This window comes from Macaca mulatta, chromosome 1, assembly GCF_049350105.2.
Source record: "Macaca mulatta isolate MMU2019108-1 chromosome 1, T2T-MMU8v2.0, whole genome shotgun sequence".
Lineage (NCBI taxonomy): Eukaryota > Metazoa > Chordata > Mammalia > Primates > Cercopithecidae > Macaca > Macaca mulatta.
This window is the reverse complement of record NC_133406.1, coordinates 239284503-239311838: the sequence shown is the minus strand read 5'-3', so window position 1 is coordinate 239311838 and position 27336 is coordinate 239284503. Positions and strand designations below refer to the sequence as shown.

Here is a 27336-nt window from a genome sequence, read left to right as displayed (position 1 = left end):
GCCCTCCCTGACCCTCCACTCACGAAACACCTGAGTCACCCCATGCATTCTGGGAGCTCCCTCAATCCCAGTCCTGTTCCCCTGTACTTCTGCCCTCCGGGTCGGCCTCTCCCAGGGAATGTGGCGCTCAGGGAGGGGCTGTGGGCTCTCTTCACAGTGATCCCACAGCGCCTGGCCTGGGCTGCACACAGCACACATTCACTCACAGCGAGGCTGGGGCTCCCACAGGCCCAGCACCCTCTGGACGGCGGCCAAGGGCCAGCTAGAGAGACAGACGGCCAATCTGCCACCCTGGCGCCCGGGGCTTCTACAATACCTGGGACTGGCACCAGCCTCAATCCTGAGACCTCACACTAGGCAAAAGGGGCTCCAAACCAGCAGGAATGGTCGAGTCCTCTGAGCATTTATTACTAGAGATCGCAGCAGCAACGGGCGGGAAGGGCGGCGCCAGACTCATTTGCTCCGCAGGTAGATGTTGGGGGTCTGCCAGCCTTCGGGGGCTTCCTTCAGCCCCGCCTTCAGCCAGATGCGCCTCAGGTCTTTCTCGAACTTGATCTGCAAGGGGCAGAGGGAGGGACCGCCAATTAATTCGTGGCAAATAAACGTGTTCTCAGCACTTTGCCCTCTCAGGAACAAGCAGGGGGCCGCTCACCTGCTTGCGTTTCAGGCGTCCTTCCCGGATCTTCCTCCGCAGGAACCGCGTCCTCTTCACCAGCTTCCGGTACTTGTGGCGGTTCATCTTCCGCCGGCGGATCTTCAGCACGTTTTTGCACTGAATTTGAGGCGCATCCCCGACGCCTTCATCCCCCTGCTCGGCCCCTTCCCCTATCGGGCTGGGCGGACACTGGTGGGACTGGGGTGGAGCCACGGGGCCTGCGGTCCCGCTATCCAGTCTGGGCAGGAAGCAGCGGGCCGTGAGCCAGCTCTCCAGGGGGCTGACGCACATCTTCCTGGGGACCAGCATCTCCTCCAGCTCCAGCTGGGCCCCCTTGCGAGGGAGGGAGGCCGCCCTACCTGGGCCGGCCGGCCGTGTGCTGTAAAGGGGCCCGCAGGCCCGGCTGCCCAGCACTCCAGAGACGGGCCAGGGCGGGCGGCCGCCTGCAGAAAACCAGACGCCACAGTCACCGCTCGCGAGACCACGCAGGCCCGTCGGGCTGGGGAGCAGCACGTTCGTCCCAGTGAGGATCACCCGCACCTCATTCCTGGCCTGAACCCCTGAGTTCCCTCTGTGCGCCTCGGAAGCTTAGAGGGGAAAGAGTGTGTGTGGCCACGGGCCCTGCCCCGGCGGAGCTGCTGGGACCCGCACTCCTGACCAGGCGTGTATCCTCCCATCCGCCCTCGCGGGGCTTCCTACCTGCCCAGGGAACGGCCCTCAGCAGCTGGGAGGTCAGGCGCCCCAGGAGCATGGTCTGTGGGCGGCGGCCCAGGTCCCAGGGGAGCTGGAACACAGGTGCCCGTTCAGGTCAGGCGGCAGCGCCTTCAGCAGCCACGGGCGGGCCGGGACTGGGGCGTCTGGTCCCGCCGCGACCCCCGCCTCCCTTCTCCCTCCGCAACTCCAACCCACAAGGAGGACTTTGCTTCCAACACAGCTCGCGCCCCGAGGCTCCCAAGCCCCCGCCGCGGGCGGTGTCGCACTCGGACGCACAGAAAAGTTCCAGAACGGGGAGGCCGGCCCCCTCCCCGGCTTCACCCCCGCGCGGATCGCGCTGCCTGGCGCCGGGACCCTCTCGGCGGGACCCCGGGTCCGCCCGCCGCAGCGTCCTGGGCCCTCAGGTCTTCCGCTGACCCTTCCCAGGCCCGACCTCCGCGCGGCTCAAATTGACTGTTCCGCGGCCGCCCTCAGGCACTTCCGGTCCGTCCCGGAGTCGGCCCCGATCAGCAGCGGCCACTCGGCGGTTCCTACGCGCAGCGCCCCCTGGCGTCCTCGAGGCCCCCGATTCTGCATTGGCTCAGGCCCCGCCGGGCCCGAAAGGCGACGGTTTCCGGTTAGAGGAGTCACGGTCCCAGTCCTCGCGCGGTTCCTCAGCTCCGCCTGGTCCCTTACGGAGGCAAAAAAACTACATTTCCCACAATCCCAGGGGGTTCCGGGCCCTGGACATGGCGGCGGGTCCGGAATCGTTTCCGGACCACCCGGGGGCCGGATTCCCAACGGGCCGACGGAAGTGCGGGCTCAAGGCCACGGAAGTGACGTATCCGGCGGCGGAAGTGAAGTTATCTGAAGGCGGAAGTGTCTGGAGTTATTTCTCCTGTTTTGGCTAGAGACGAAGGACCCGGAGCAAGCGCTGAGCCTGCTCCTCATTCCTGGGGTTAAAAAAAAAAAAAAAAATAAGACTCAAGGCGGGCGCGGTGGCTCACGCCTGTAATCCCAGCACTTTGGGAGGCCGAGGCGGGCGGATCACCTGAGGTCAGGAGTTCGAGACCAGCCTGGCCAACATGGTGAAACCCCGTCTCTACTAAAACTACAAAAATTAGCCTGGCGTGGTGGCGGGTGCCTGTAATCCCAGCTACTCGGGAGGCTGAGGCAGGAGAATTGCTTGATCCCGGGAGGCAGAGGTTGCGGTGAGCCGAGATCGCACCACTGCACTCGTCTGGGCGACAGTGAGACCCTGTCTCAAAAGATAAAGCAAATCACACTCTCAACTTTTTGTCTGAAAACTAGAAGCAGCCTCTGTGGTGGATTGGGATTGGCTGAGCCCCTAATGTTGCTCCCCAGAGTAGGCGCTGCCAACGTGTAGCTTCACCTTTCTACTCCAGACAGGCTCCTTTCACCTCCCTGAGGTTGGCTAAGACAGAGACCCCAGCATGGACTTCCAGGGGCGCCTGGTGGGCGCGGGGTGTGGAGCGGAGCCTGCTGGGCCTGCTCAGAGACTTGCCTTGCAGGAGGGTCTTGAAGGGACGCTTAGCGGAACTGGCCAGGCCAGGTCATCCGCCGGGCCCAGCCCAGCAGTGAGTGACAGGATAGGCCAGTGTGAGGACAGAAAGTGCAGGCTCCAGGCCCAGCTCCATAACTGAGGTCCCCAGGTGACTCTACCTTACCTTCCAGGGGCTACTTGGGATTTCCAAGCGGGAAGGTGTATTTGCCGCCCGTCCGCCCGCCCGCTGCACAGCGCCCTAGTGGATCTGGTTGTAAATGAGCAGGTGGTGCCTCCAGAGCAGCCCTCGCCTTGGTGCCTCCGTTTGTCTTCATCCGGCCAGGGGCCAGGGAGATGCAAAGAATCCATCAGAGAACAGGTGAGCATGTTGAGAAGAACCAGAATAACCTGGGCTGGCAACCTTGGCCTTCAGGCTTCTGAGGCATTGATGCGCAGATAGAAGTACCTCCCCAGAGTTAGGGACCAGGTAGAAGAAACGGGATGTGGACATTTCAGTCTGAGACAGTCTGGAGGGGCACGAGGAACCAGGGTGTCCTTCCCCCTCTCAGGAAGTAATTTCAGGGAGGTGAAGTGAGGAACACCAGTCTGTTGCGGTCCCTGTACCCAGCAGGCTCCAGGCCAAACGGGAAAGGTCCCAGCTAGAGCAGGACCCAGCTGCTACGAGGCTGGGGAATTACCATTCAGCTACAGGAGCTGCATGGAGCCGGCCCAGGAGGCTTGCAGACAATGGCCACCCCGATGAATGTCCAGGCCAGACCTGACTAGCTGCTTCCCACAGGAGTGGCAGGAACACGTGTTGCAAGTGCCAGATGCTTGTGTGAGCAGAGCTGCCAAGCTAGGTGAGCTGGAACTAGCCCAGGAAGATCGATCCTTTACAAACATCTGAGGAAGAAAAATGCAGTGGAAGAATCGGGGAGGGTGCATGGGTTATGATTCCTAATTTGTAAACAAAGGAACTCTAGTCTCTCAAGGGAAGTACACAGTTACTGCACATACCTGTTTTCCCCAAAATACCCATTTGTCTTCAGGAAAGTTTTTCTTTACAAACTTCAGAATTTTGGTCGGGCGCAGTGGTTCACGCCTGTAATCCCAGCACTTTGGGAGGTCGAGGCGGGCACATTGTCTGAAGTCAGGAGTTTGAGACCAGCCTGGCCAACATGGCACCCCGTCTCTACTAAAAATACCAAAAAAAATTAGTTGGGTGTGGTGGCGCACACCTGTAGTCCCAGCTACTCTGGAGGCTGAGGCAGGATAATCTTTGGAACCTGGGAATTGGAGGTTGCAGTGAGCCGAGATCGTGCCATTGCACTCCAGCCTGAGTGACAGAGCAAGACTCCGACTCAAAAAAAAAAGGCATAGGTGGTGGCGCAGACCTGTAGTCCCAGCTCCTCAGGACTGGGTCGAGGGCAGAGTGGCCAGACGCGACGGAGTATACTTGGGGAACAACATATTGGCAACCCAGCGCACACCTGCTTATAATACTTAAATAATCTTTTTTTTTTTTTTTTTTTTTTTTTTTTTTGAGACGGAGTCTTGCTCTGTCGCCCAGGCTGGAGTGCAGTGGCGCGGTCTCGGCTCACTGCAAGCTCCGCCTCCCGGGTTCCCGCCATTCTCCTGCCTCAGCCTCCTGAGTAGCTGGGACTACAGGCGCCCGCCACCGCGCCCGGCTAATTTTTTGTATTTTTAGTAGAGACGGGGTTTCACTGTGGTCTCGATCTCCTGACCTTGGGATCCGCCCGCCTCGGCCTCCCAAAGTGCTGGGATTACAGGCTTGAGCCACCGCGCCCGGCCTAAATAATCTTAAGATCACGGATAATAGTGATCTTATTAAAATATGAAACTATGAGTTTTCAGTGTTTCCTTTTATTAGCATAATTTAACTGTAAATGTACGTGGTTTAGAAATAATGGCTGTGTGTAGCAGTTGGTGTGCAAAACTCCTGAAAGCTTAACAGCTAGCAGTCCCGTTGCGCCCTAGCCTGCACTGGCTCCCACAAGTCACTGCCAGGTTCTGACAAGGCATCAGGGCCCTGCCTGGCTGCAACTTTTGCCCCAAGACTTTGGGGCTCCTCAGCTCAGGGCACAGGCTGAGCCCCAGCCTGGGTCCACCCTTGGCCACCCCGCCTTTAATGCTCCTCCAACCGCCGGGCCAGAGATACAACATGCCAAAATATTCTGAAGTTTCTTTCCTTCTTTTTTTTTTTTTAAATAGATGGAGTCTCGCTCTGTCACTCAGCCTGGAGTGCCGTGGCGTGATCTCGGCTCACGGCAACTTCCGCCTCCCGGTTTCTAGCAATTCTCCTTCCTCAGCCCCCGGAGTAGCTGGGAATACAGCATGCCGCCACACCCGGCTAATTTTTTGTATTTTAGTAGAGACGGGGTTTCACTGTGTTGCCCAGGCTGGTCTTGAGCTCTTGAGTTCAGGCAATCCACCTGCTTCGGCCTTTCCAAGTGCTAGGATTATAGGTGTGAGCCACCACGCCTGGCCTTTTTTTTTTTTTTTTTTTTTTTTGAGAGGGAGTCTCACTCTGTCACCCAGGCTGGAGTGCAGTGGTGCGATCTCAGCTCACTGCAAGCTCCACTTCCCAGCCTCAAGCGATTCTCCTGCCTCCGGAGAATGGTCTTAAGATGACTGAATGTTGATAGGCAAGTGTGTGCCCGGTCACGGAGATATCGCTCCCCAAGTATACCCCGTCACACCTGGCCTCGGCCCTCGGCGCAGCCAAAGAGGCGGGCACAAGCCCAGCCGTTGGCCATTCAGAGCCCGGCTTAAACGGGAGCACCTGCTTCAGTACAAGGTCCCTAACCGCCAAGGGCTCATCAAGAGCCTGCCTTGATTCAGCGGATCTGCGCAAGATTAGCGAATGCCTACCCTAATTTTAGACCCACTCCTAAAAACTCACTCTTGGGAGCTCTGTATGGAATGGGGACCCTCTTCTTCTGGTATTATGTTTTCAAAACTGACAGGAATCGGAAAGAAAAACTTATCCAGGAAGGAAAATTGGATCAAACGTTCAACATCTCATATTAAGTCTGGCAGTAACGACTGTATGTATTTTTGCTTAAATAAACTAGCAATCTTTTTTTTTTTTTTTTTTTTTTTTAACTATTGTGGACCAGATGCAGTGACTCACGTCTGTAATCCCAGCACTTTGGGAGGCTAAGGCGGGCAGATCACTCGAGGTCAGTTCGAGACCAGCCTGGACAACATGGTGAAACCCCATTTCTACGAAAAATACAAAAATTAGCTGGGCTTGGTGGCACATGCCTGTAATCCCAGCTGCTTAGGAGGCTGAGACGGGGGATCACTTAAATATGGGAGGCAGAGTGAGCCTCGGCCATGCCACGGTGAGTGGTGAAGGAAAAGCTGTATAGTGGCTACTGCATGGAATAAGTTGTTGGCACTTGAAATTGGCCATATCCAGCCTGGGCAACATGGTGAGACCCCGTCTCGACGCAAAATACAAAAATTAGCTGGGCGTGATGGCTCACAACTGTAGTCCCAGCTACTCAGGAGACTGAGGTGGGAGGATCACTTTTAGCCCAGGAGTTGAAGACCAGCCTGCAACATATTGAGGCTCCATCTCTACAAAAAATTAAAAAGAAGGCCAGGCGCGGTGGCTCATGCCTGTAATCCCAGCACTTTGGGAGGCCGAGGCAGGCAGATCACGAGGTCAGGAGATGGAGACCATCCTGGCTAACATGGTGAAACCCTGTCTCTACTAAAAATACAAAAAATTAGCTGGGCATGGTGGCGGGCGCCTGTAGTCCCCGCTACTCGGGAGGCTGAGTCAGGAGAATGGCGTGAATCCAGGAGGCGGAGCCTGCAATGAGCCGAGATCCAGCCACTGCACTCCAGCCTGGGAGACAGAGCGAGATTCCATCTCAAAAAAAAAAGAAAAAAATTAGCCAGGCATGGAGGCGTGAGCCTGTGGGTCTCAGCTACTTGGAAGGCTGAGGTGAGAGGATCACTTGAGCCCAGGAAGTTGAGGCTGCAGTGACCCGAGATCACACCACTGCACTCCAGCCTCGGTGACAGAGACAATAAAATAAAATTGGCCGGGCTGGGCCAAGTGGCTCATGCCTGTAATCCCAGCACTCTGGGAGGCCGAGGCAGGCAGATCACTTAAGGTCAGGAGTTCTAGACCAGCCTGGCCAATGTGGTGGAACCCCATCTTTAATAAAAATACAAAAATTAGCCAGGCGCCTGTAATCACAGCCACTTGGGAGGCTGAGGCAGGAGAATTGCTTGAACCTGGGAGATGGAGGTTGCAGTGAGCCAAGATCGCGCCACTGCAGTCCAGCCTGGGTGACAGAGCGGGACTATCTCAGATAAATAAAACTGGCCATGAAGGAAGTATGTACACCCCAAAAACTGAAAAATGAGGGCCTACCCTTTTTTCAGAGGTGCTAAAATGCTCACCAGTGTTCCAGGCACAGGGCTTCCCAGGAGCCAGGAACCCTCACACAAGGCTAAGGGAACAGGAGCAGTGCATCTGGCTCAGGATGCAGCAGTTCAGTCCTACCCCACCCCGGGCATGGGCGCCACCATGAGCTGTCCCAGGTGGTAGGGCCTAAACCCCCTGCTGACGGCGAAATGGCCTCTCCACCACGTGTGTCCTCTCAGGGTTGGGGTGCCCTGGGCCGTGACACTCCAGCCAGGCCACCACCAGTGAAGCCTGCCCAGCAGCTCCACGACACAGCCGCTGCTCTGTGGGTGCCCTGCCCTGTGAGGAACTTGAGGTGCACCCCATGTGGGGCCACAGCCCTGCCTGTGCCAGTTCCCCCATTCATGCAGCTGCCTGTGGAGTCGTGAAGGTGCTGGCGGGATGGAAGCAGCCCCCAGGGGCTGGGCCTGAGGAGGTGGAGTGGGGCATCCGTGGGACGACACTGGTGTGTGCCCCTCCTTCCTTTGGTCCCTGCAGAGGGTAAATCTCACAGAGGTGGGACGGTGGCCTCGTGGATGCTGGGCAGCCCCCCACTGCCTGCCTCCCCTGGGAAAGTGTGCAGTTGCCCCAAGTGCCAGGGCAACCTTGAGGGCTGCCAGGGAGGTGCCCATCCACCGCACCAGATGCCTCCCCGTGTGGGTTCCTCCTGTAGGTACTCCCAGGGCTGGAGTGACCCCTGGGCCTGGCCTAGCTGCAGGCAGGGGAGAGCCATGGATTCTGGGGCACGGGGAGCCCCCGGTGTGGTGGGAAAGACCCCCACCCTCAGGTCAGTGCTCCTGGATCCAGGCCGAGACCTGAGTCACTTGGAGCAAAGGCCGAACCTGCCCCACCTTGTGGCTGGCGACTCCCTTTCCGGATGCCGAACCAGGCTCCAGTTGCCAGAGCTCCAGGGCACTCATGCCAGGAGCTGGCGCCGTGGCCCTTTGCTGTGTCCCTAGGCAGAGACGAGCCTGTGGGGCCCCCAGCTAGCGTGGACCCTCAAAGGACCTGGACAGAACCGCACTTTGGCCCGCCCGTCTGGTTATCTCCAGAATGGGCTCCGGAAAGCCTCAGGCAGCAGAGGCGCCCTGCGAGGACACTGGGCACTGCCAGAGCTGTGGTGCTGGAGGCTCTGGGGACAAAGGGCCCTGCTGTGTCCTCTGGGGCACGTCCCACACGTTTCTCCAGCTTGGCACAGCTGACGCCTGGGGACTGTCCTGTGCACTCAGCGTGTGGAGCAGTGTCCCTGGGGCACTACCGTGGCCCAACAGCACATCTCTGAGCTCTCAGTCCTCCACCGTGTCCCCCTAGCCTGAGCCCCCCTGAGCTCCCACCAGTTTCCTCCAGATGGCGGCCCGGGAGCTGAGACGCAGGCAGCATGGAGTCGCGGGGACAGGCAACCCTGATGCCTGCACTTCCCCTCCTGGCAGCCTCGCGGGGCCAGTCATCTCATGGACAGTCAGGGCCATGCTTGCTGTCAACTCCCCAGAAACAACCCTTCACCCAGGACGGGGGCCCAGAGGGGGCTCTGGGAAGTGTGTGCTGGGCCCTGCGTTGGGTCAGTGCTTTGGATCTCTCTCTGCAGTGGTGACTGCAAGGAGATGCCCACCATGCTGGGGCTCCTGGGGACCCACTGGAGGCAGCCACCACACGCCCTGTCCCAAGCCAGCCAGGCTCCAGCCGGGGACCACCAGGGACCCCCTGGTCCCATCAGCACGCTGCAGCAGGGAGACGGGAGACCTGCAGGACGGCCTTCCTGATCCAGACAGAATGAAGCAAAACCGCCAGAAGGAAGGCGATCCCTGGGGGCCCTCACTGCTCACTGGTGTAAGCCGTCCCCCCAGTGCCTTGACAGTTTACAAAGTCCACGGCAGTGACCCAGAGGTTACCACCCCTGTCGCAGAAAGTCCTGGTAACTCACCCCTTAATTTAATGTAAGTAAACATACATATAAATACAGTTGCCAACAGCCCTCAAGTGCAGCTCTGGGCCCACTGTCTACACATTATCCCTGCCCCACCAGTACTAGCTCCAGTTCAATAAAAGGAATGCTGTGGGCCAGCTTTGGTTGCTCACGCCTATAATCCCAGCACAGGCCAAAGTGGGCGGATCACCTGAAGTCAGGAGTTCAAGACCAGCCTGGCCAACATGGTGAACACCCCCCCCCCAACTGGTGAAAATTAGCCAGGCGTGGTGGCGGACACCTGTAATCCCAGCTACTCAGAAGGCTGAGGCAGGAGAATCACTTGAACCTGGGAGGAGGAAGTTGCAGTGAACTGAGACTGCAGCACTGCACTCCAGCCCAGGCAAGAGAGCAAGACTGTTGGATTGCTGTGGGCCAGGTGCAGTGGTGGACACCCACAATACCAGCAAGAGGGAGAATTGCTTGAGCCTGGGAGACAGAGGTTGCAGTGAACTGTGATCATGTCACTGCACTCCAGCCTGGGTAACAAAGTGAGACTCCATCTCCAATTAAAAAAAAGAAAACAAAGGCCGGGCGCGGTGGCTCAAGCCTGTAATCCCAGCACTTTGGGAGGCCAAGACGGGCAGATCACGAGGTCAGGAGATGGAGACCATCCTGGCTAACACGGTGAAACCCCGTCTCTACTAAAAAATAATTTAAAAAAAACTAGCGGGGCGAGGTGGCGGGCGCCTGTAGTCCCAGCTACTCGGGAGGCTGAGGCAGGAGAATGGCGTGAACCCGGGAGGCGGAGCTTGCAGTGAGCTGAGATCTGGCCACTGTACTCCAGCCTGGGCGACAGAGCGAGACTCCGTCTCAAAAAAAAAAAAAAAAAAAAGGAAAGATTGCTGTCTAACACCACCTGCATTCTTCCCTAGGTGAAGACAAGAACCCTCATGGGCTAAGCCCTAATTTGGGGGCTTACTGGCCATGGATCATCCAGCGGTCATGAAGGGACAAAGACAGCAAAGAGGCCGGGCGCAGTGGCTCACGCCTGTAATCCCAGCACTTTGCGAGGCCAAGGCAGGCAGATCACGAGGTCAGGAGATGGAGATCATCTTGGCTAACGGTGAAACCCCGTCTCTACCAAAAATACAAAATATTAGCCAGGCGTGGTGGCGGGCACCTGTAGTCCCAGCTACTCAGGAGGCTGAGGCAGGAGAATGGTGTGAACCCGGGAGGCGGAGCTTGCAGTGAGCTGAGATCCGGCCACTGCACTCCAGCCCGGGCTACAGAGCAAGACTCCGTCTCAAAAAAAAAAAAAAAATAGAAAAACTGGCTGGGTGTGGTGGCCCGCTCCTGTAGTCCCAGCTACTCAGGAGGCTGACGTGGGAGGATTGCTTGAGCCCAGGGTGGGGTTACAGTGAGCCGAGCCGTGATTATACCACTACACTCCAACCTGGGCAACAGAGCAAGACCTAGTCTCAAAAAAAAAAAAAGGAAACATGGCCGGGCGCGGTGGCTCACACCTGTAATCCCAGCACTTTGGGAGGCTGAGGCAGGCGGATCACAAGGTCAGGAGTTCGAGACTAGCCTGGCCAATGTGGTGAAATCCCATCTCTACCAAAAATACAAAAAAAAATTAGCCGGGGCCGGGCGCGGTGGCTCAAGCCTGTAATCCCAGCACTTTGGGAGGCCGAGACGGGCGGATCACGACGTCAGGAGTTCGAGACCATCCTGGCTAACACGGTGAAACCCCGTCTCTACTAAAAAATACAAAAAACTAGCCGGGCAAGGTGGTGGGCGCCTGTAGTCCCAGCTACTCGGGAGGCTGAGGCAGGAGAATGGCGTAAAAACCCGGGAGGCGGAGCTTGCAATGAGCTGAGATCCGGCCACTGCACTCCAGCCTGGGCGACACAGCAAGACTCCGTCTCAAAAAAAAAAAAAAAAAAAAAATTAGCCGGGCATGGTGGCAGGCACCTATAGTCCCAGCTACTCAGGAGGCTGAGGTGGGAGAATCGCTTGAACTCGGGAGGCAGAGGTTGCAGTGAGCCGAGATCCCGCCACTGCACTCCAGCCTGGGCAACAGGGCGAGGCTCTGTCTCAACAACAACAACAAAAAAACAGAAAGAAAAAGAAAAAAATTACTTCTTTTGTTGTATTCCGTTAGTGGACAAATGCTTCTCATCTACTTTCGTGCCACCCAAATTCACCTCTCTGCGGAGAGTGGGATCTGGAAGGGACGAAGCCACTTGCTTCCCTCCTGCCGCCTCGGCTGGCATCACAGATGTGTCTTGGGCTATTGGGGCGAATCCAAATTTGGCTTTATTTATTTATTTATTTATTTATTTTGAGACGGAGTCTTGCTCTGTCGCCCAGGCTGGAGTGCAGTGGCCAGATCTCAGCTCACTGCAAGCTCCGCCTCCCGGGTTTACGCCATTCTCCTACCTCAGCCTCCCGAGTAGCTGGGACTACAGGCGCCCGCCAACCCGCCCGGCTAGTTTTTTTTTTGCATTTTTTAGTAGAGACGGGGTTTCACCGTGTTAGCCAGGATGGTCTCGATCTCCTGACCTTGTGATCCGCCTGTCTCGGCCTCCCAAAGTGCTGGGATTACAGGCATGAGCCACCACACCCGGCCAAAATTCAATTTCTACTGCAACACCATTTGGGCCTGATGCAAGTTGGGAGACCATAAAATCTGGTCTTAAACAGTTCTTCATGTCATAATAATTTTACAATTATTCCGTAAAAAGGAAAGCAAACGGAGAGAAGTCTCTTGGGCACAGGCATGTGTGGCCCTTTACTGGTTCTCTTACTTCCAGGCACAGGAAGCTAAGGGGCCCCTCATAGCTGCCCCCCCTGGAAGGACACCCTCCCTGGAATCTCCTCAGTTCGGGTCCCACCAACTCTCTAATACAGAACTCCATCAAAAAAGTCATCAGGCACGGTCAGGCGCGGTGGCTCACGCCTGTAATCCCAGCACTTTGGGAGGCCGAGGTGGGCAGATCACGAAGTCAGGAGATCAAGACCATCCTGGCCAACACGGTGAAACCCCATCTCTACTAAAAATACAAAAAACTAGCTGGGCGTAGTGGCGGGCACCTGTAGTTCCAGCTACTCGGGAGACTGAGGCAGGAGAATGGCGTGAACCTGGAAGGCGGAGCTTGCAGTGAGCCGAGATCACGCCACTGCACTCCAGCCTGGGTGACTGAGCGAGACTCTGTCTCAAAAAAAAAAAAAGTCATCAGGCACAACTCCCCATTATCCCACTAGCCCCGGCCTATATGCTCCACTGCCCTAGTAAGCCCAAGCCGTACCACTAGGAGTGGGGCCCCCTAGTCCACGGTAAGAGGCAGCTGACAACATTGGGGGGCACTCAGAGTGCATGTGCCACCCCGATGGGGTGACCCTCCAAGTGTCCTGCTCCCAGCTGCCTCTCACGCCCACACACAGATGTCATGGGTTACAAACCAGTCCCCCTCAGGAACGAGAGCACTTTGGACTCATTCTGTGTGTTTCCAAAACTTCCCTCCTGTGGCCCTGCAGGAAGGAGCCTGTCATCCTGATGGGCAGGGGGCTCAGGACCCCCACAAGCTTTCAGCAGAAGGGCAGGCACACAGGATTGGATGCAAAATCCAAAACTTTAGTAGAGCAGGGAGCAAGGAGCCCGAGAGTGGGCACGCCGGCTGTGCACACGCCGGACACTTTCACAAGCACGCAGAACGACCACCTACCACGTCCACAACGCTCCAGATGTCCTGAGTGGAGAGAGCTGTGTTTATTCACCATGTCATACGCGCATATAGGGAACCTCTATTTAGGAGCTGGTGGCCTGCACTCAGCACTGCACAGATAAAAATATACGACTTTCAACACAGATCCAAATACCCTCACAGTTTAAAAGTCAGGATTCCCTACACAAGGTTTAAGCTGACAGGATTCAAGTTCTGAGTTTTCATATATAGCTTTAACTTGTATTAAACACATGTTTATTTACAACGTGTAGAGAGAATAAGGGGCAATTAAGGCCATTTTCTCTTGTGAAACACTGCAAAATATGTACATAAGTACAACCTAATATAGGCAAAGATTCTAAAAATCATCTTTCTTGGCTTCACGTAATTATCAGTCAGGGAGTGGAGAGCGGCTGCCGATAGCACCAGGCCACGCCAGGCCACGCCAACAGGGGCGTGTGCGTTCACTTTTTCATCGAGTTGGCCTCAGAGCTGCCGCCGAGCCGGGCCCTACACGGGCCCAGGTGTGTGCCGCACCCCAGACCGGTCTGAAGCACATGTCACCGGTCCCTCAGTTCCATTTCCAAATCCACCAAGGTCCACTCAACATACATTTCCAAAAAGAATCCTGCTCTAGGGTCACCTGCGCTGAGGGAGCACACCCGGGGGTCAAAGGGCAGCCACCGGGGGTCAAAGGGCAGCCATCAGGAACCCCCCAGGGAAGGGCCTGCGGCCTCCAGTCACTGCAACCCCACCTCACCTCCGATGCCTGCTGTGCCCAGGGTGGTCCCGCTCATAGCGACGGCCTGTGCGTTCGTATGACCTCGAGCGCTCCCGTCGCTGATCTCTGTAGTAATGACTTTTCTTCTTGTATTTTCCTGGATTATCCACCCGCTCCCGTGACCTGCTTCGGGAACGGGATGAACTCCGGCTCCGAGACTTGTGTGGCTTCTGGGGGTACTTGCAGTCCTTGGATTTCCGGGAGCCCCGAATCTCAGAGCCTTTGTAGGGAGCACTGCGGGGGGCCTGTCTCGGTGGGGAGTCACTCCGGCTCCGGGAGCGGCTCTGCGACTTGGACCCGCCAGACGTGGAGCCGCTGTCACTTTTCCTGGGAGGAAGAACACGTGTTCTGCAACCGACTGTCTGGCCAGCCAGGCCCAACACGGCCACAGGAGCTCAGACACACAAGCTCCAGGTTTAGAGAAACAAGAAACCACCTCAGGTGAGAATGATTACCCCGAGGGACAGCCCCACCCGGTATCGGCCTCCTGGGTGCCCCCCGAGGCACACACCTCCTCTTAGGAGACGCCGATCGGGATGGGGACCTTGAGTAGCTCTGCTCACGGCTCCGGCTCCGACTTCGACTCTCTCGCCCCTTCGGCAAGCTGTGAACAGGACAGGAGCCAATTACAGACCAGAAGTCTCTCCAGCCAACCCCGACAGCCACCCGGGCCGCTCAGGAGTCTCACCCGTTCACAGGGCTGTCTGCCTTGGCTTTCTTGGTGCCCTCCACCCTCCTCTTGGTGTTCTTCACAGAGAGTGGGGAAGGCTTGCTCCCCTTACCTTCTTTGGGGGATTCCACTAGAATCAGAACAAGAGGTTAAAAGCCAACCACAAAAAAAGTCTCCCAATAAGAAACAAGTTAGTAGAGCAAGATAAGGCTCCTCTCCAGGTCAAACAGCGATGCAGACTGTAACTGCCTGCTCCCAGCCTGGGTCCCGGAACTTACACAGGCATCACAGAAATGCAGATGGGGCCGGGCACAGGGGCTCACGCCTGTAAGCCCAGCACTTTGGGAGGCCGAGGCGGGGAGATCATGAAGTCAATAGATCAAGATCAGCCTGGCCAACATGGTGAAACCCTGTCTCTAGTAAAAATACAAAAATTAGCCGGGCTTGGTGGCGCGCGCATGTAGTCCCAGCTACTCCAGAGGCTGAGACAGGAGAATCGCTTGAACCCGGGAGGTGGAGGTTACAGTGAGCGGAGATTGCGCCACAGTACTCACCTGGCAACAGAGCAAGACTCCATCTCAAGAAACACAAAACAAAAAAAACCCAAAACATATATATGTGTGTGTGTATATATACACACACACACATACACACAAATTACCTGAGCGTGGTGGTGGGCGCCTGTAATCCCAGCTACTTGGGAGGGTGAGGCACAAGAATCACTAGAACCTGGGAGGCAGAGGTTGTAGTGATCCCAGATAGTGCCACTGCACTCCAAGCTGAGCAACAGAGTAAGACCCCGTCTCAAAAAAAAAAAGAAAGCTGGGCATAGTGGCTCACGTCTGTAATCCCAGTACTTTGGGAGGCCGAGGCGGGCAGATCACCTGAGATCAGGAGTTCAAGACCAGTCTGACCAACATGGAGAAACCCCATCTCTACTAAAAATACAAAATTAGCTGGGTATGGTGGCAGGTGCCTGTAATCCCAGCTACTTGGGAGGCTGAGGCATGCAAATCGCTTGAACCTGGGAGGCAGAGGTTGCAGTGAGCTGAGACAACGTCAATGCACTCAGTATGGGCAACAAGAAAGAAACTCTGTCTCAAAAAAAAAAAAAAAAAAAAAAGAAGAAATGCAAGCTGGGCACAGTGGCTCAGGCCTGTAATCCCAGCACTGTGGGAGGCCAAGGCCGGCGGATCACAAGGCCAGGAGATCAAGACCATCCTGGTTAACATGGTGAAACCCCATCTCTACTAAAAATACAAAAAGTTAGCCAGGCGTGGTGGCAGGTGCCTGTAGTCCCAGCTACTTGGGAGGCTAAGGCAGGAGAATGGCGTGAACCCGGGAGGCGGAGCTTGCAGTGAGCCGAGATCACGCCACTGCACTCCAGCCTGGGCAAAAGAGCGAGACCCCACCTCAAAAAAAAACAAAAAACAAAAAAGAATTAGCCAAGCATGGTGGCGTGTGCCTGTAGTCCTAGCTATACAGAAAGCTGAGGCAGGAGGATCACTTGAATCCAGGAGTTGGAAGCTGCAGTAAGCTATGATCATACCACTGCACTCCAGCCTGGGTGACAGAGACCCTGCCTCAAAAAAAAAAAAAAAAAAAAGTCTGGAAGGAGCACATACCCCAGAATGAAGGTTTGGGAGGGTCACCGGCCTTCACCTTTGTGGGGAGTGGATTCCTGCACCCTAACAGACTCACCCAGCTTGGGGGCAGGTGAGAACCCCGAGGTACCATCCAGCACCTGTGCACCCCCAGGCAGCAGGCCCCGGGCTTGGGCCTTTGCCTCTTCGATAGCGTGTTTTCGCTTTTCCACTTCACCCTCCAGGTGTGTGAGATCAACCTGCAAAAGTCAGAAGGCGTCCGTTCAGAATCAAGTGTTTCTGGCCAAACACAAATGCATACGTGACATGAAAAAATTCTGAACAACCTTTTTCCGAGCATAAAGCTGCAAGATCTTCAAGCAGATTTCCTGAATTTCTTCTTCAGTTGCTCCAAACAAAAGAAACCAATGGGGACGATTGGGCAAAGGGATCTGTAAAAACAAACACCATCATTGTTACACTTTCCTCAACTTCAAGGCCAGCAAGACTCAGGACAATTAAAAAAAACAGCCTGTTGGTTACCAAAATGCTTTGGCCCAGATTAGCATAATTTGAAGAATAATACAGTAAACTTTACTGGAGACTGGTGAAAAAAAAAGACTAGAATCTCTCCAAAGTAGCAACACACTGACCTCCAGTGTCCGGGCAGCAAGATAAATGCAGGCACAGGCGATGCTCTCAGGCTGGAACCGCACGAAGACGTCGGTACGAAGGCTGTCGTTCATGTAATTCCTGGAAGCCAAACACAGGAAGAGCTGCAGCGCCCCACCCCGGGAACCCAGGTCTTCCGCCTGCATTATCTAGAGAAAGTCTAGATAAATTTACTACTCCTCTAAGGAGTCTATTGCTAGGACTCAGAGCTAGACAGTCCTGTGAATCTCAAGAGTTAATGGAGAAATATTCTAGCTGCTTTTTCTAAATACAGGACAGGAAGGCACAGAAATTATTAGAAAAAAAAAAGCTGGCTGAATGTCAGACAATACGTGTTGCTATGAAAGAGAACCAACTTTAACTTTACTTTTCCCCTCAACATTGGCCTGCTCTCATGCAAAGCACGATGCCTCAGAAAGAAAATGTCTACTGGAGTCACTAAAACGCTTTTGATTAAAGAAATCTAAATGCTCAAAATCCATAGTGCAGAGAAACATGCAAACTCAAATGAACTGGCTGAGCACAAAGCCGGTGCGGCTGCTGGGAGACAAGCCATCCTCTTGCGTTCCTCTTCCTCTTCCTCCAGGGCGCTGGCGCCAGGCCCCTTCTCTGCTGACCGAGCTGCAGCTTCCTTGAAGGAGTCCACTTGGAAGAGGGAAAAGCCCCTTGGGTGCAAGTTGGACGCGTGGGAGCGTCGTGCGGAGGGAGGCTCCGCACCCAAGGGCAGGCCTCTTCTCGGGCTCACCAGAGCCGCTGCCAACTGTCCCATTTCAACAAGGAGTCTTAAAATGAACATTCATAGAATCAGAAGCAACACAATACTGAGAAGCAACATGATATTGAACATTTCATCACAGTACATTCTTTAAATTTCATGTTTAGAAGCTATAAAAATACAAAAATTTACATTTTTTAAAAGTTAAAACATTTAAAAACTGGCTACCTTTTTCGCATTTTCCTTCAGATATGTAAGATTTAATAGACTAAAACCAGACCTTATACTAGCTTTATGAATATTGCAAAAACAAAAAGGGTAATTCCGTGAGGACAGGTGAACTGGTTTTCTATTTACTGCTCCTCACACACCCCAGTAGCGGTGAGCCCTGGAGCGGGGCTGCACCAGCAGACAGACGGGTCGTGTGGGAATCCAACCCATGGCCCTCCCCCAGCATCTGTCCTAAACAAACCTTGGAGAAGGTAACATACAAACCCATCAGAGATTTCTAAATGGTAAGTCTCTGGAGGCAGCTCCAGGCATCACGGGGGAATCTGTGTGGCGTCCGTGTGGCCGCACCCCCTGACGTAAGCGTGCCAGTGCACAGCTCTAACACAGATACACTCAACAATCAGTAACCTTTCGATTTCTAATCAACAACTTTCAGTATTCAAGTACTGATAGTATTAATCCATGAACTTTAAATTCTTAAAAACAAATGAAATCTTGAGAACATAGAAACTTATTGCTGTATTTGAAACGATACAATATTTTTTAAAGTATCCATGAAATAATTTAAAGATGCACACCTTTGACCAGAGCGTGTCACCCAAAGCTGCTGAAAAGAGCAACCTCAGGGCTTCTAGAAATCATGACATAACCCCACACTGACATCAGCCAATTTGTCTTTTCAATTCTCACAGCTTTCCATACCATTTTTTTTTTAAGAGAAAGGTACTGCATCTTTATCATACAGGTACAGCAGTTTTAAAGGGACAAAATTCAAGTCAAGACAGTTATCAACTCTAATCAATACAATTACCAAAGCACGACAGAGGATTAACAAGAAGCACAATCGTCAGAGAACCACAGCAGGAGTCGGCCATGGCTATGCTATGTGCGTACCACCAGTCTAGAGCCAGCCTTCGGTGGAGAGCCTGCACTGGATTGGCTGAAGACGCCGCTGTCCCTGCACCAAAGCGCTTGGACAGCAGAGGAGAAGTCTTAGTCACTTACCCTCAGAGGCTACCCTTTGATTGAAAGAGTACAGAAAAGAAAAGTCAAAATAGGTTCTCTATTAAACATGTCATAGCACCAGACAATTCAGTCAGCAAAAATATGACCCTTACAGACTTAACTCCATGGGAAAAAATTCACCAAAATACCCCCAATACTAAACTGCCACTTTAGGGTTCCTTTCTAGCACATGCGTTGCTAAAATCAGCCCCAGAACCTTCTCTGCCCTTCTCCCATGGGATGCAATGTCAGCGGAGAAACAGACAAAGTCTCCACTAGTCTGTCCCTCCACCTTTCCCAGGAAAAGGTCCTCCTGCGCCAAGTCAACAGCTCCCAGAGGAAGCCCACTGACTGCTCTCTTCGGGGGGGACACAGGAAGTCCAGGCTTGCAGGGAGGGACGGGCCACCTACCGTGACTGCCAGTGCCCATTCTGGGAGTCTGATTGGAATTTATACAGCAGGAGCACTGGGCACTCGGACAACTCCAGCCCACAACCAAGTCACTGGGCTGCCTACCCACTGCCCAAGTGCCTCAAGTCAATACATTCCTGCACTGCCCTTGCTGGTCTCATAAAACAAGGAAGCTCAACTCACCATGAGGTCTGGACCAGGTGTTGGTTACGCTCACACTCTAACACCTGAAGGTACATAACGATTATCTGGAAGATACGGGTCAGGCAGTTATTACCAAGAACCTTAAGAGCCCAGAATTCAGATCTTGTGGGTGTCCATGCAGCAAATAAGAGCCTCATGCTAGATCCCAGGAGTGGCTCCTGGCCACACGTCTGGCAGATGGCTCGGCTGGAGGGAGTTTTGCGGATGCACCTGCTGTCTGCCTTGGCAGCCAGGCAGGATGCATGCCTGTGAGCCCAGCCGCACAACCCACGGCACAGGCCTCATTCTTCATGGGGCTGGTTTCATTCTCATCTCCAAGACCTTTCCACCAGTGAGGTTGGCCTGTTCTACACGTCTCTGTACCCCAATTACCAACTCACCAAAATACAATATGAACATACTTTCAGCAAACAGAGAAGAACACTTCAGGCTGGGCATGCTGGCTCATGCCTGTAATCCCAGCACTTTGGGAGGTGGGGTGGGCAGATCACCTGAGGTCGGGAGTTCGAGACCAGCCTGACCAATATGGAGAAACCCAGTCTCTACTAAAAATACAAAATTAGCTGGGTGTGGTGGTGCATGCCTGTAATCCCAGGTACTCGGGAGGCAGAGGGCTACACAGCAAGACTCCGACTCCAAAAAAAAAAAAAAAAAAAAAAAAAAGAAAAGCACTTCAATCTGTGGTTCTGTGGTGGGCAATTTATGTATAATTTGAACAAATGGCAGAAAGTGGAACAAGCAAATGAGGAAACCCACCAGTAATAAAGGAGTTGGAAACAATTTTTCTGAGTAAAACAAGTGCTCTGTTTCCATGTAACACAGAAGGCACCCACAATGCTGGGACTGAGGGACAGTGTCGCGGTCATGGTCCTCAGTCAGTACATGCCGCAAAACTTGCCAGTCATTTCAGACTAAAGGAGCCAAAATTCCACTAATTCCTCCATAAGAGGAAATAAGGCTACCACTAAAGCAACTTTAGAAAATTAACTGTTGAGGCTGGGTGCAGTGGTTCACGCCTGTAATCCCAGCACTTCGGGAGGCTGAGCTGGGTACATCGCCTGAAATCAGGAGTTTGAGACCAGCCTGGCCAACATGGTGAAACCCCATCTCTACTAAAGATATAAAAATTAGCCAGGTGTGGTGGCGCATGCCTGTAATCCCAGCTACTTGGGAGGCTGAGGCACGAGAATCACTTGAACCTGGGAGGCACAGGTTGCAGTGAGCCGAGATCACCCCACTGCACTGCAGCCTGCATGACAGAGTAAGATTCTGTCTCAAAAAAAAAAAAAAAAAAAAAGGCTGGGCATGGTGGCTCATGCCTGTAATCCCGGCACTTTGGGAGGTCAAGGTTGGAGGATCACAAGGGCAAGAGATCAAGACCATTCTGGCCAACGTGGTGAAACCCTGTCTCTACTAAAAATACAAAAACCAGCTGGGCATGGTGGCAGTGCCTGTAGGGCCAGCTACTCGGGAGGCTGAGGCAGGAGAATCGCTTGAACCCAGGAGGTGGAGGTTGTGCCTCCATTGCCACTGCCACCATGGCATTGTACTCCAGTCTGGCAACAAAGCAAGACTCCACCTCAAAAAAAAGAAAAAAGAAAAAAAAACTTAACTGTTGAGAAAGAAAAATGTAAACTAAAATTCAATTTTTATAAACTCACCACTATTTTTGAAAGCCCAAACTTAATGCCATTTCCAAAACTCTTAAAAATATATTACTAAAATAAACAGCTGACCCTAGAAGACGAATGCGTCAGGAGCTACTTTTGAGATGATAGATGGAAACCGGGAAGCCAAGTCAGGGAGGCACTCAGCCCTCTTCAGAGCCTTCAACTGCACTGAGGTGGAGAGAGGCGGCCAGGCTGCAGCAGCGGCCTAGGCGGGCTTGCAGGGCGGGAGCCGCACACCCACCTTATGAGGATGCTTCACATGGACGCAGAAACCCAACTCTTTGAGAACTCGTCTTTCCGCCTTTATTATTTGGTTCTTTAAATTAACATAATCTTGATCCAATAGTAGAGGCACGGGCTTCCTGCCAAAGAGAGAGCAGAGGGTATCCATCACAGTCGAGCAGAGCAAGCCTTCTGAGATCCCGTCATTACCTCCCACTGAGCACCTCACTTAAAAACGCAAACCCCACAACACAACATTGCTGCAAAGTCCATGTCCTCTGATGAACAAAACCGCACACCGTTTCTCACAGCCCAGTGCCAACCTACTCATCCCTTCCCAACGATCCTCCCCACTTTTCCTTACAGATCAACAGCTTCTGGTGCACAAGCATAGACCGAACATAGCAACAGTTTTAGAATCTCATGGCACAAATGCTAACAGCACTTTATGTGACTCAAGATATGAGGATATGGGGCCGGGCGCGGTGGCTCAAGCCTGTAATCGCAGCACTTTGGGAGGCCGAGGCGGGCGGATCACGAGGTCAGGAGATCAAGACCATCCTGGCTAACACGGTGAAACCCTGTCTCTACTAAAAAATGCAAAAAACTAGCCAGGCGAAGTGGCGGGCACCTGTAGTCCCAGCTATTTGGGAGGCTGAGGCAGGAGAATGGCGTAAACCCAGGAGGCAGAGCTTGCAGTGAGCTGAGATCTGGCCACTGCACTCCAGCCTGGGCGACACAGCGAGACTCCATCTCAAAAAAAAAAAAAAAAAAGAGGATCCATATTCACAGTTCCACAACCATAGAACCAATGAAAGCACAATATTTAAATACAGATGGGCCAGATGCGTTAGCTTACGCCTGTAACACCAGCACTTTGGGAGGCCAAGGCAGGCAGATTGCCTGAGCTCAGGAGTACGACACCAGTCTGACCAACATGGTGAAACCCCATCTCCACTAAAAAAATATAAAAATCAGCCTGGCGTGGTGGTGGGTGCATATAATCCCAGCTACTCAGGAGGCTGAGGCAGGAGATTCACTTGAACCCAGGAGGCAGAGGTTTCAGTGAGCCAAGACTGCATCACTGCACTCCAGCCAGGGTGACATAGTGAGACACAGTGAGACTCTGTCTCAAAAAAAAAAAAAAAAAAAAAAAAAAAAAAAGGGCCGGGCGCGGTGGCTCACACCTGTAATCCCAGCACCCTGGGAGGCCGATAAGGCCATGTTTCTTCTTTTTTTGAAAGAGACTCTCGCTCTTGTCCCCCAGGCTGGAGTGCAGTGGTGCGATCTCGGCTCACTATAATCTCCACCTCCCGGGTTCAAGCAATTCTCCTGCCTCAGCCTGTCGAGTAGTTAGGACTACAGGCACCTGCCACCACGCCTGGCTAATTTTGTATTTTCAGTAGAGATGGGGTTTCTCCATGTTGGTCAGGCTGGTCTCGAACTCCCGACCTCAGATGATCCACCCACCTCGGCCTCCCAAAGTGCTGGGATCACAGGCGTGAGCCACCATGCCCGGCAAGGCCAGGGTTTTATTTTGTTTTGAGACGCAGTTTCACTTTTGTTGCCCAGGCTGGAGTGCAATGGCACAATCTCAGCTCATTGCAACCTCTACCTTCCGGGTTCCAACGATTCTCCTGCCTCACCCTCCCGAGTAGCTGGGATTATAGGTACCCACAACCACACCCAGCTAGTTTTGTTTTTTTTTGAGACGCAGTCTTGCTCTGTCACCCAAGCTGGAGTGCAGTGGCACCATCTCGGATCGCTGCAAGCTCCGCCTCCCGGGTTCACGTCATTCTCCTGCCTCAGCCTCCCGAGTAGCTGGGACCACAGGCACCCGCCACCTCGCCCGGCTTTTTTGTATTTTTAGTAGAGACAGGGTTTCACCGTGTTAGCCAGGATGGTCTCGATCTCCTGATCTCGTGATCCACCCGCCTCGGCCTCCCAAAGTGCTGGGATTACAGGTGTGAGCCATCATGCCTGGTCAATTTGTGTTTTTAACAGGGACGGGGTTTCACCATGTTGGTTAGGATGGTCTCGAACTCCTGACCTCAGGTGATCCACCTGCCTAGGCCTCCCAAGGTGCTGGGATTATAGGCAGGAATCACCACACGCGCCTGGCCAGAGGCTGTGTTTTACTTTTATTTTATTTATTTATTTTTTGAGACGGAGTCTCGCTCTGTCTCTCAGGCTGGAGTGCAGGGACAGGACCTCAGCTCACTGCAAGCTCCGCTTCCCGGGTTCACGCCATTCTCCTGCCTCAGCCTCCCGAGTAGCTGGGACTACAGGCGCCCGCCGCCACGCCCGGCTAATTTTTTTGTATTTTTAGTAGAGACAGGGTTTCACCATGTTAGCCAAGATGGTCTCCATCTGCTGACCTTTTGATCCGCCCGCCTCGGCCTCCCAAAGTGCTGGGAATACAGACGTGAGCCACCACACCCGGCCGAGGCTGTGTTTTCTAAAGGACTTCCATTAACTTCAGGTGCATAAACCCTGGGTCAGAGACAACGGTTCTCTGCTGGAGAAATTTTGCTATTCCAGGGCCGTGAAGCAACATCAAGATACTTTTGGGTTTTTTGTAAACAGGATCTCACTCTGCCATCCAGGCTGGAGTGCAGTAGTGACATCACAGATAACTGTAGTCTCAATCTCCTGGCCTCAAGCAAACCTCCTCCTTCAGTATCCCAAGTGCTGGGATTACAGGTGTGAGCCACCACACCTGGTATGAGAGAATTTCTGGCTGTCACAACTAAGGTGGGGTACTTCTGTCATCTAGTGAGTAGAGGCCAGGGATGTTGCTGAATCCTGCAACACATAGGAGAATCCCCTACAACTAAAGATTACCCAGCCAGATGCGGTGGCTGACACCTGTAATCCCAGCGCTTTGGGAGGCAAAGCCCAGCAAATCCTTGGGGCCCAGGAATTTGAGACCAGCCTGGGGAACACAGCGTGACCACATCTCTACCAAATAAACAATAAAAATTAGCTGGCATGGTGTCGTGCTCCTGTAGTCCCAGCTACTCAGGAGGCTGAGGCAGGAGAAACTCTTGAGCTTACGAGATTGAGGCTGCAGTGAACCATGATCATGCCACCACACTCTGCCCTGGACAACAGGAAACCATCTCAGGGGGAAAAAAAAGATTATCCAGCCTGAATGTCAATAGTGCTGAGATTAAGACTCCCTGCTGTAGAGCGTTCGGAAACCTGTAGGAAAGAAACAGCAACAGGGCTGTGCACTAGCGCCGGCATGAACCGCCACAGTGCACTATCCTCACTGGAGGCCCTGCCCTCACTGAACAGCATCTGCCAATGCCTCTGAGCAGGCCCTGTTCGTGGAACTTGAGAATGCGCTCACGAACATCCCACATGTTTAGAACCTCAGGCCTGTACTGTTATACAAGTGTCACTGCAGCTTCACCAGAAAAAAAGGAAACAGACACCTATGATAGACTAAACAACTCCGACCGACTCACTTTTTCTCTCTCAGCTGTCGAAGGCGGTGAAACACATTGATGACGTCCCGTATGCGTCTCGGAGCCTCTTCTATCTTGGAAGCCAGGTGGACACAGGCCATTGACACATGCTGAAGCGAAAGCATTGCAACACGCCCATGTTTGTCCCCAGCCACGGCGTCCTCACGGCCGCCAAAGGCTTGAAGGCTATTCAGACCAAAAGGGAGGTGCACCCAGGGAAAAAAGAAACCAAGAAACAGAACCCTCCGGCACAGAGCTCAGACTGGGGGGCAGGTACTCGCTCCCCTGAGTACCCGGGCAAAATAACAAACCGTTTTCCCCGTAACATATTTCGCTAGGAATGAAGTGCAAGAGGAAACCTTACCTCCATGGAGTGCTTCACGAAGGACTTGGTATAAAAGAACCGCTGGAACAACACCTGCCCGGTAGCCATGGCCACCTAGAGTAGAAGAAAGTTTCTGTATTTTCAAACGCACCATTCAAAGCCTTCGCGGCCAAAAGTCATCGAGTAACGTGGGGACTCCCCACGCAAAACCAAACACTGAAACGCTTCCCACGTCCACAAAGGCTCTTCGCGTCCCGCCGTCGCGGGATCCAGCGCGCTGGCGGGCGGGGAGGCCCTGGGTCAGGGGCACGGGCTGGCTAGGGACTGGAGTCGCGGCAGGGGCTGCGGTCGGGGCAGGGGCTGGGCTCGGGGTCTGGGCTGGGGCGGCGCGGGCCCGACTCGCCGCCAACAAAGGGCGGCTGCCGCCCCAGCGGTTACCTGGGCCCGAGGCTCGCGGCCGCGCCCTCACCTGCGGCAGGCGGAGCAGGATGCCGGCCGCCTGGATGAGCTCGCAGCCCACCACGCGGAGGTCGGTCTCTGTGTCGGTGTCGAGGCCACTCGACATGGACGGCGTGAAACGGAGCTTGTCGTCAGGCAGGAGGCAGTTCTCCAAGGTGATGAGCACCCCGGAGTACAGCCTGTCCCCGATCAGCACCCCCTGCGACCCCGAGGGCGCGCCCCCAGAGCCCGGGGCGCCGGCCGCTGCTGCCGCGGGAGCGGCCGACCCTGCAGCCCCAGCCGCCGCCGCCGCCGCCATTTTGTGCCGCCGACTCCCCTTCGGCTTCTTCCCGCAGGGCGGCTCCTCGCGACGCTCCACGGCCACCACCGCCCCGCCTCGTCGCGTGTCATTGGTTCGGCCCGCGACCAGCGGGACGCCGCCTAGCGGCAATTGGCTACGCAACCTGCCCGTCAGCAACGCGCCAAACGCCGACGCCGGAACCTGGCGCGGGTGGGGCGGGCTCGTTACCCAGCAGGCTCTGCGGTGCCGGCCGACCCCGGAAGCGTGTCTGTTCCGAGCGGAGGCGCGGGTCGCGGGTGCGGTGCTGAGAGCGCTTGCCTGTGCGCCCCGAGCGGGGCTGGGACTCTTCCAAGATGCCCACGTTCGCACAGAGACCTCGGATCGCGGAAGCTCGCGTCTCAAAACGCCTGTGGGTCAAGGGTGTCCATCTCGGTCGGATCTGGGGCGGGACGACCCCCCACTGCTGTTCCCTGGGCGCGGGCAGGGTCAGAGGCTCCGCTTGGCCTCGCCCTGGATGAGACGCGCGTGCCCGGAGTCACCCGGCCGCCGTCGGCGTCGTGTCTTCAGTCCTTATTGACTCCAGGTTTTTGGGATGCGTATTAACGCCAGACTCCCGCAAAGTCTTGCCTTCAAAACTCAGCCGCTGGGGAGACACGGGTGGAGGGGGGACTGGAAACGTGGCCTCGACGCCTCTACAGAGCCCCTCCAGCATTGGGAGGCCTAAGTACCTCAAGGTTCAGGCCCCCGGAAGGAGTCGGGGGAGGGAGGTCCGGTGCTGTACGTGTGAAGGAGCTACCCCACAAACGCCAGGGAGACAGTGAGGGAGGGGTTCTTGGGTTTGTAACGTCTTAACATCGCTGATCGACCACAGCTGTGCAGGAGGGGCAGTAGGTATCTGTTGCTACAGTTACCGGAACCTTTGCCAGGACTAGTGCAGAACCACGGGTGAGGATAGTGGGGAAGCCTGCGTGGGGCAAGGGAAGGGTGAAGCAGTGAGAAGAGGGAAGGGCAGCAGAGGCCTGAGTGGTTGCAGGTTCACACACTGAGCTGCCAGTGACTGCCTAGCTCAAACGGGCTCAAATCCAGAGGCCACCATTGCTCCTCACCGCTACCCCCAGGTCCAGCTGTCCACTAGCTCTGCCATGATTGATACTGCAGCTCAAACAGTGCCAACTAAGACCCACTCTCCTCCGCCTGCTATGGGCAACATGGTGTGGTTACAGCTTTACTCCTGTCCTCTTTCCCCAGGCTGGCAGCTCAGGGAGGGATGTCTTGTCTGTTACAACTGCAAGCTCTCCAGTAAAGAAGGAATTTCCTCTTCTACACAGCTGGTTTTTCATTGGTGCTGCTTGCCCATTCCCTGAGCTGTGACTGCCCAAGGAGTGGGAGGTTGGTGGTGCCTCCAGCCAATCAGGGGCAGACCCCGGGGCTGCCTGGGAACAGGACTATGGCACAAACTGAATGAGTGCTGGGAGCAACCCACAGGGCTCTGCGCATGCACGTCTTCCTTCACTGACATGAAATGCAGAAAAGGCAGCTTTGCCACAGCACAGCAGAATGCACAGAACGTGGCCGCCCAAGGCTCTGTCCTTGACCCTGTTGTCCAGAAGCCATTTACCAAAGGCTCACAGGCACTGAGTGCCCCGTGCACATAGCCAGACACTGCACTCATGCAGCGGAAAGGACAGTGAATGAGACTTGG

The 27336-nt window shown here is 54.5% G+C and overlaps 1 protein-coding gene and 1 long non-coding RNA gene across 19 annotated transcripts; one reads left to right on the top strand and one right to left on the bottom strand.

The window, feature by feature from the left end:
• Positions 1–387: 387 nt before the first annotated feature.
• On the bottom strand, positions 388–25681 carry AURKAIP1 (aurora kinase A interacting protein 1). Of its 18 annotated transcripts, none has more exons than XR_013407631.1 (18): positions 25365–25681; positions 24935–25009; positions 24571–24680; positions 21117–21237; positions 19185–19249; positions 16621–16720; positions 16315–16419; positions 16086–16227; positions 14403–14514; positions 14226–14318; positions 13694–14041; positions 12934–13043; positions 3870–4047; positions 3037–3755; positions 1803–2039; positions 1355–1439; positions 653–1098; positions 388–555 (listed from the first exon to the last, which is right to left on the bottom strand). XR_013407631.1 is itself a non-coding variant. In XM_077973713.1 (13 exons), the coding sequence occupies exons 1-13, from the start codon at positions 25650–25652 to the stop codon at positions 3558–3560; spliced, it is 1932 nt and encodes a 643-aa protein (XP_077829839.1). In that variant the 5' UTR covers positions 25653–25681; the 3' UTR covers positions 3220–3557. The 18 variants fall into 18 exon arrangements, 9 of the variants coding, with proteins under 9 accessions (XP_028698966.1, XP_077830286.1, XP_077830253.1 ...); XR_013407639.1 differs by having other exon boundaries at positions 3870–4044; XR_013407611.1 differs by lacking the exon at positions 12934–13043 and having other exon boundaries at positions 1803–2301.
• On the top strand, positions 5952–9771 carry LOC144337346 (uncharacterized). The gene is made up of 2 exons (XR_013410341.1): positions 5952–7146; positions 9712–9771. It is a non-coding gene; the product is annotated as an uncharacterized LOC144337346 (long non-coding RNA).
• Positions 25682–27336: the final 1655 nt, after the last annotated feature.

Coding starts and splice junctions, on each gene's coding strand:
- AURKAIP1 (XM_077973713.1), bottom strand. CDS start 25,652: ATGGCGGCGGCGGCGGCGGCTGGGGCTGCAGGGTCGGCCGCTCCCGCG. Junction 19,250..21,116: donor ATGTGAAGCATCCTCATAAG/GTGGGTGTGCGG, acceptor CGTATCTTCCAG/ATAATCGTTATGTACCTTCA. Junction 14,042..14,225: donor TCGGCGTCTCCTAAGAGGAG/GTGTGTGCCTCG, acceptor TCTTCCTCCCAG/GAAAAGTGACAGCGGCTCCA.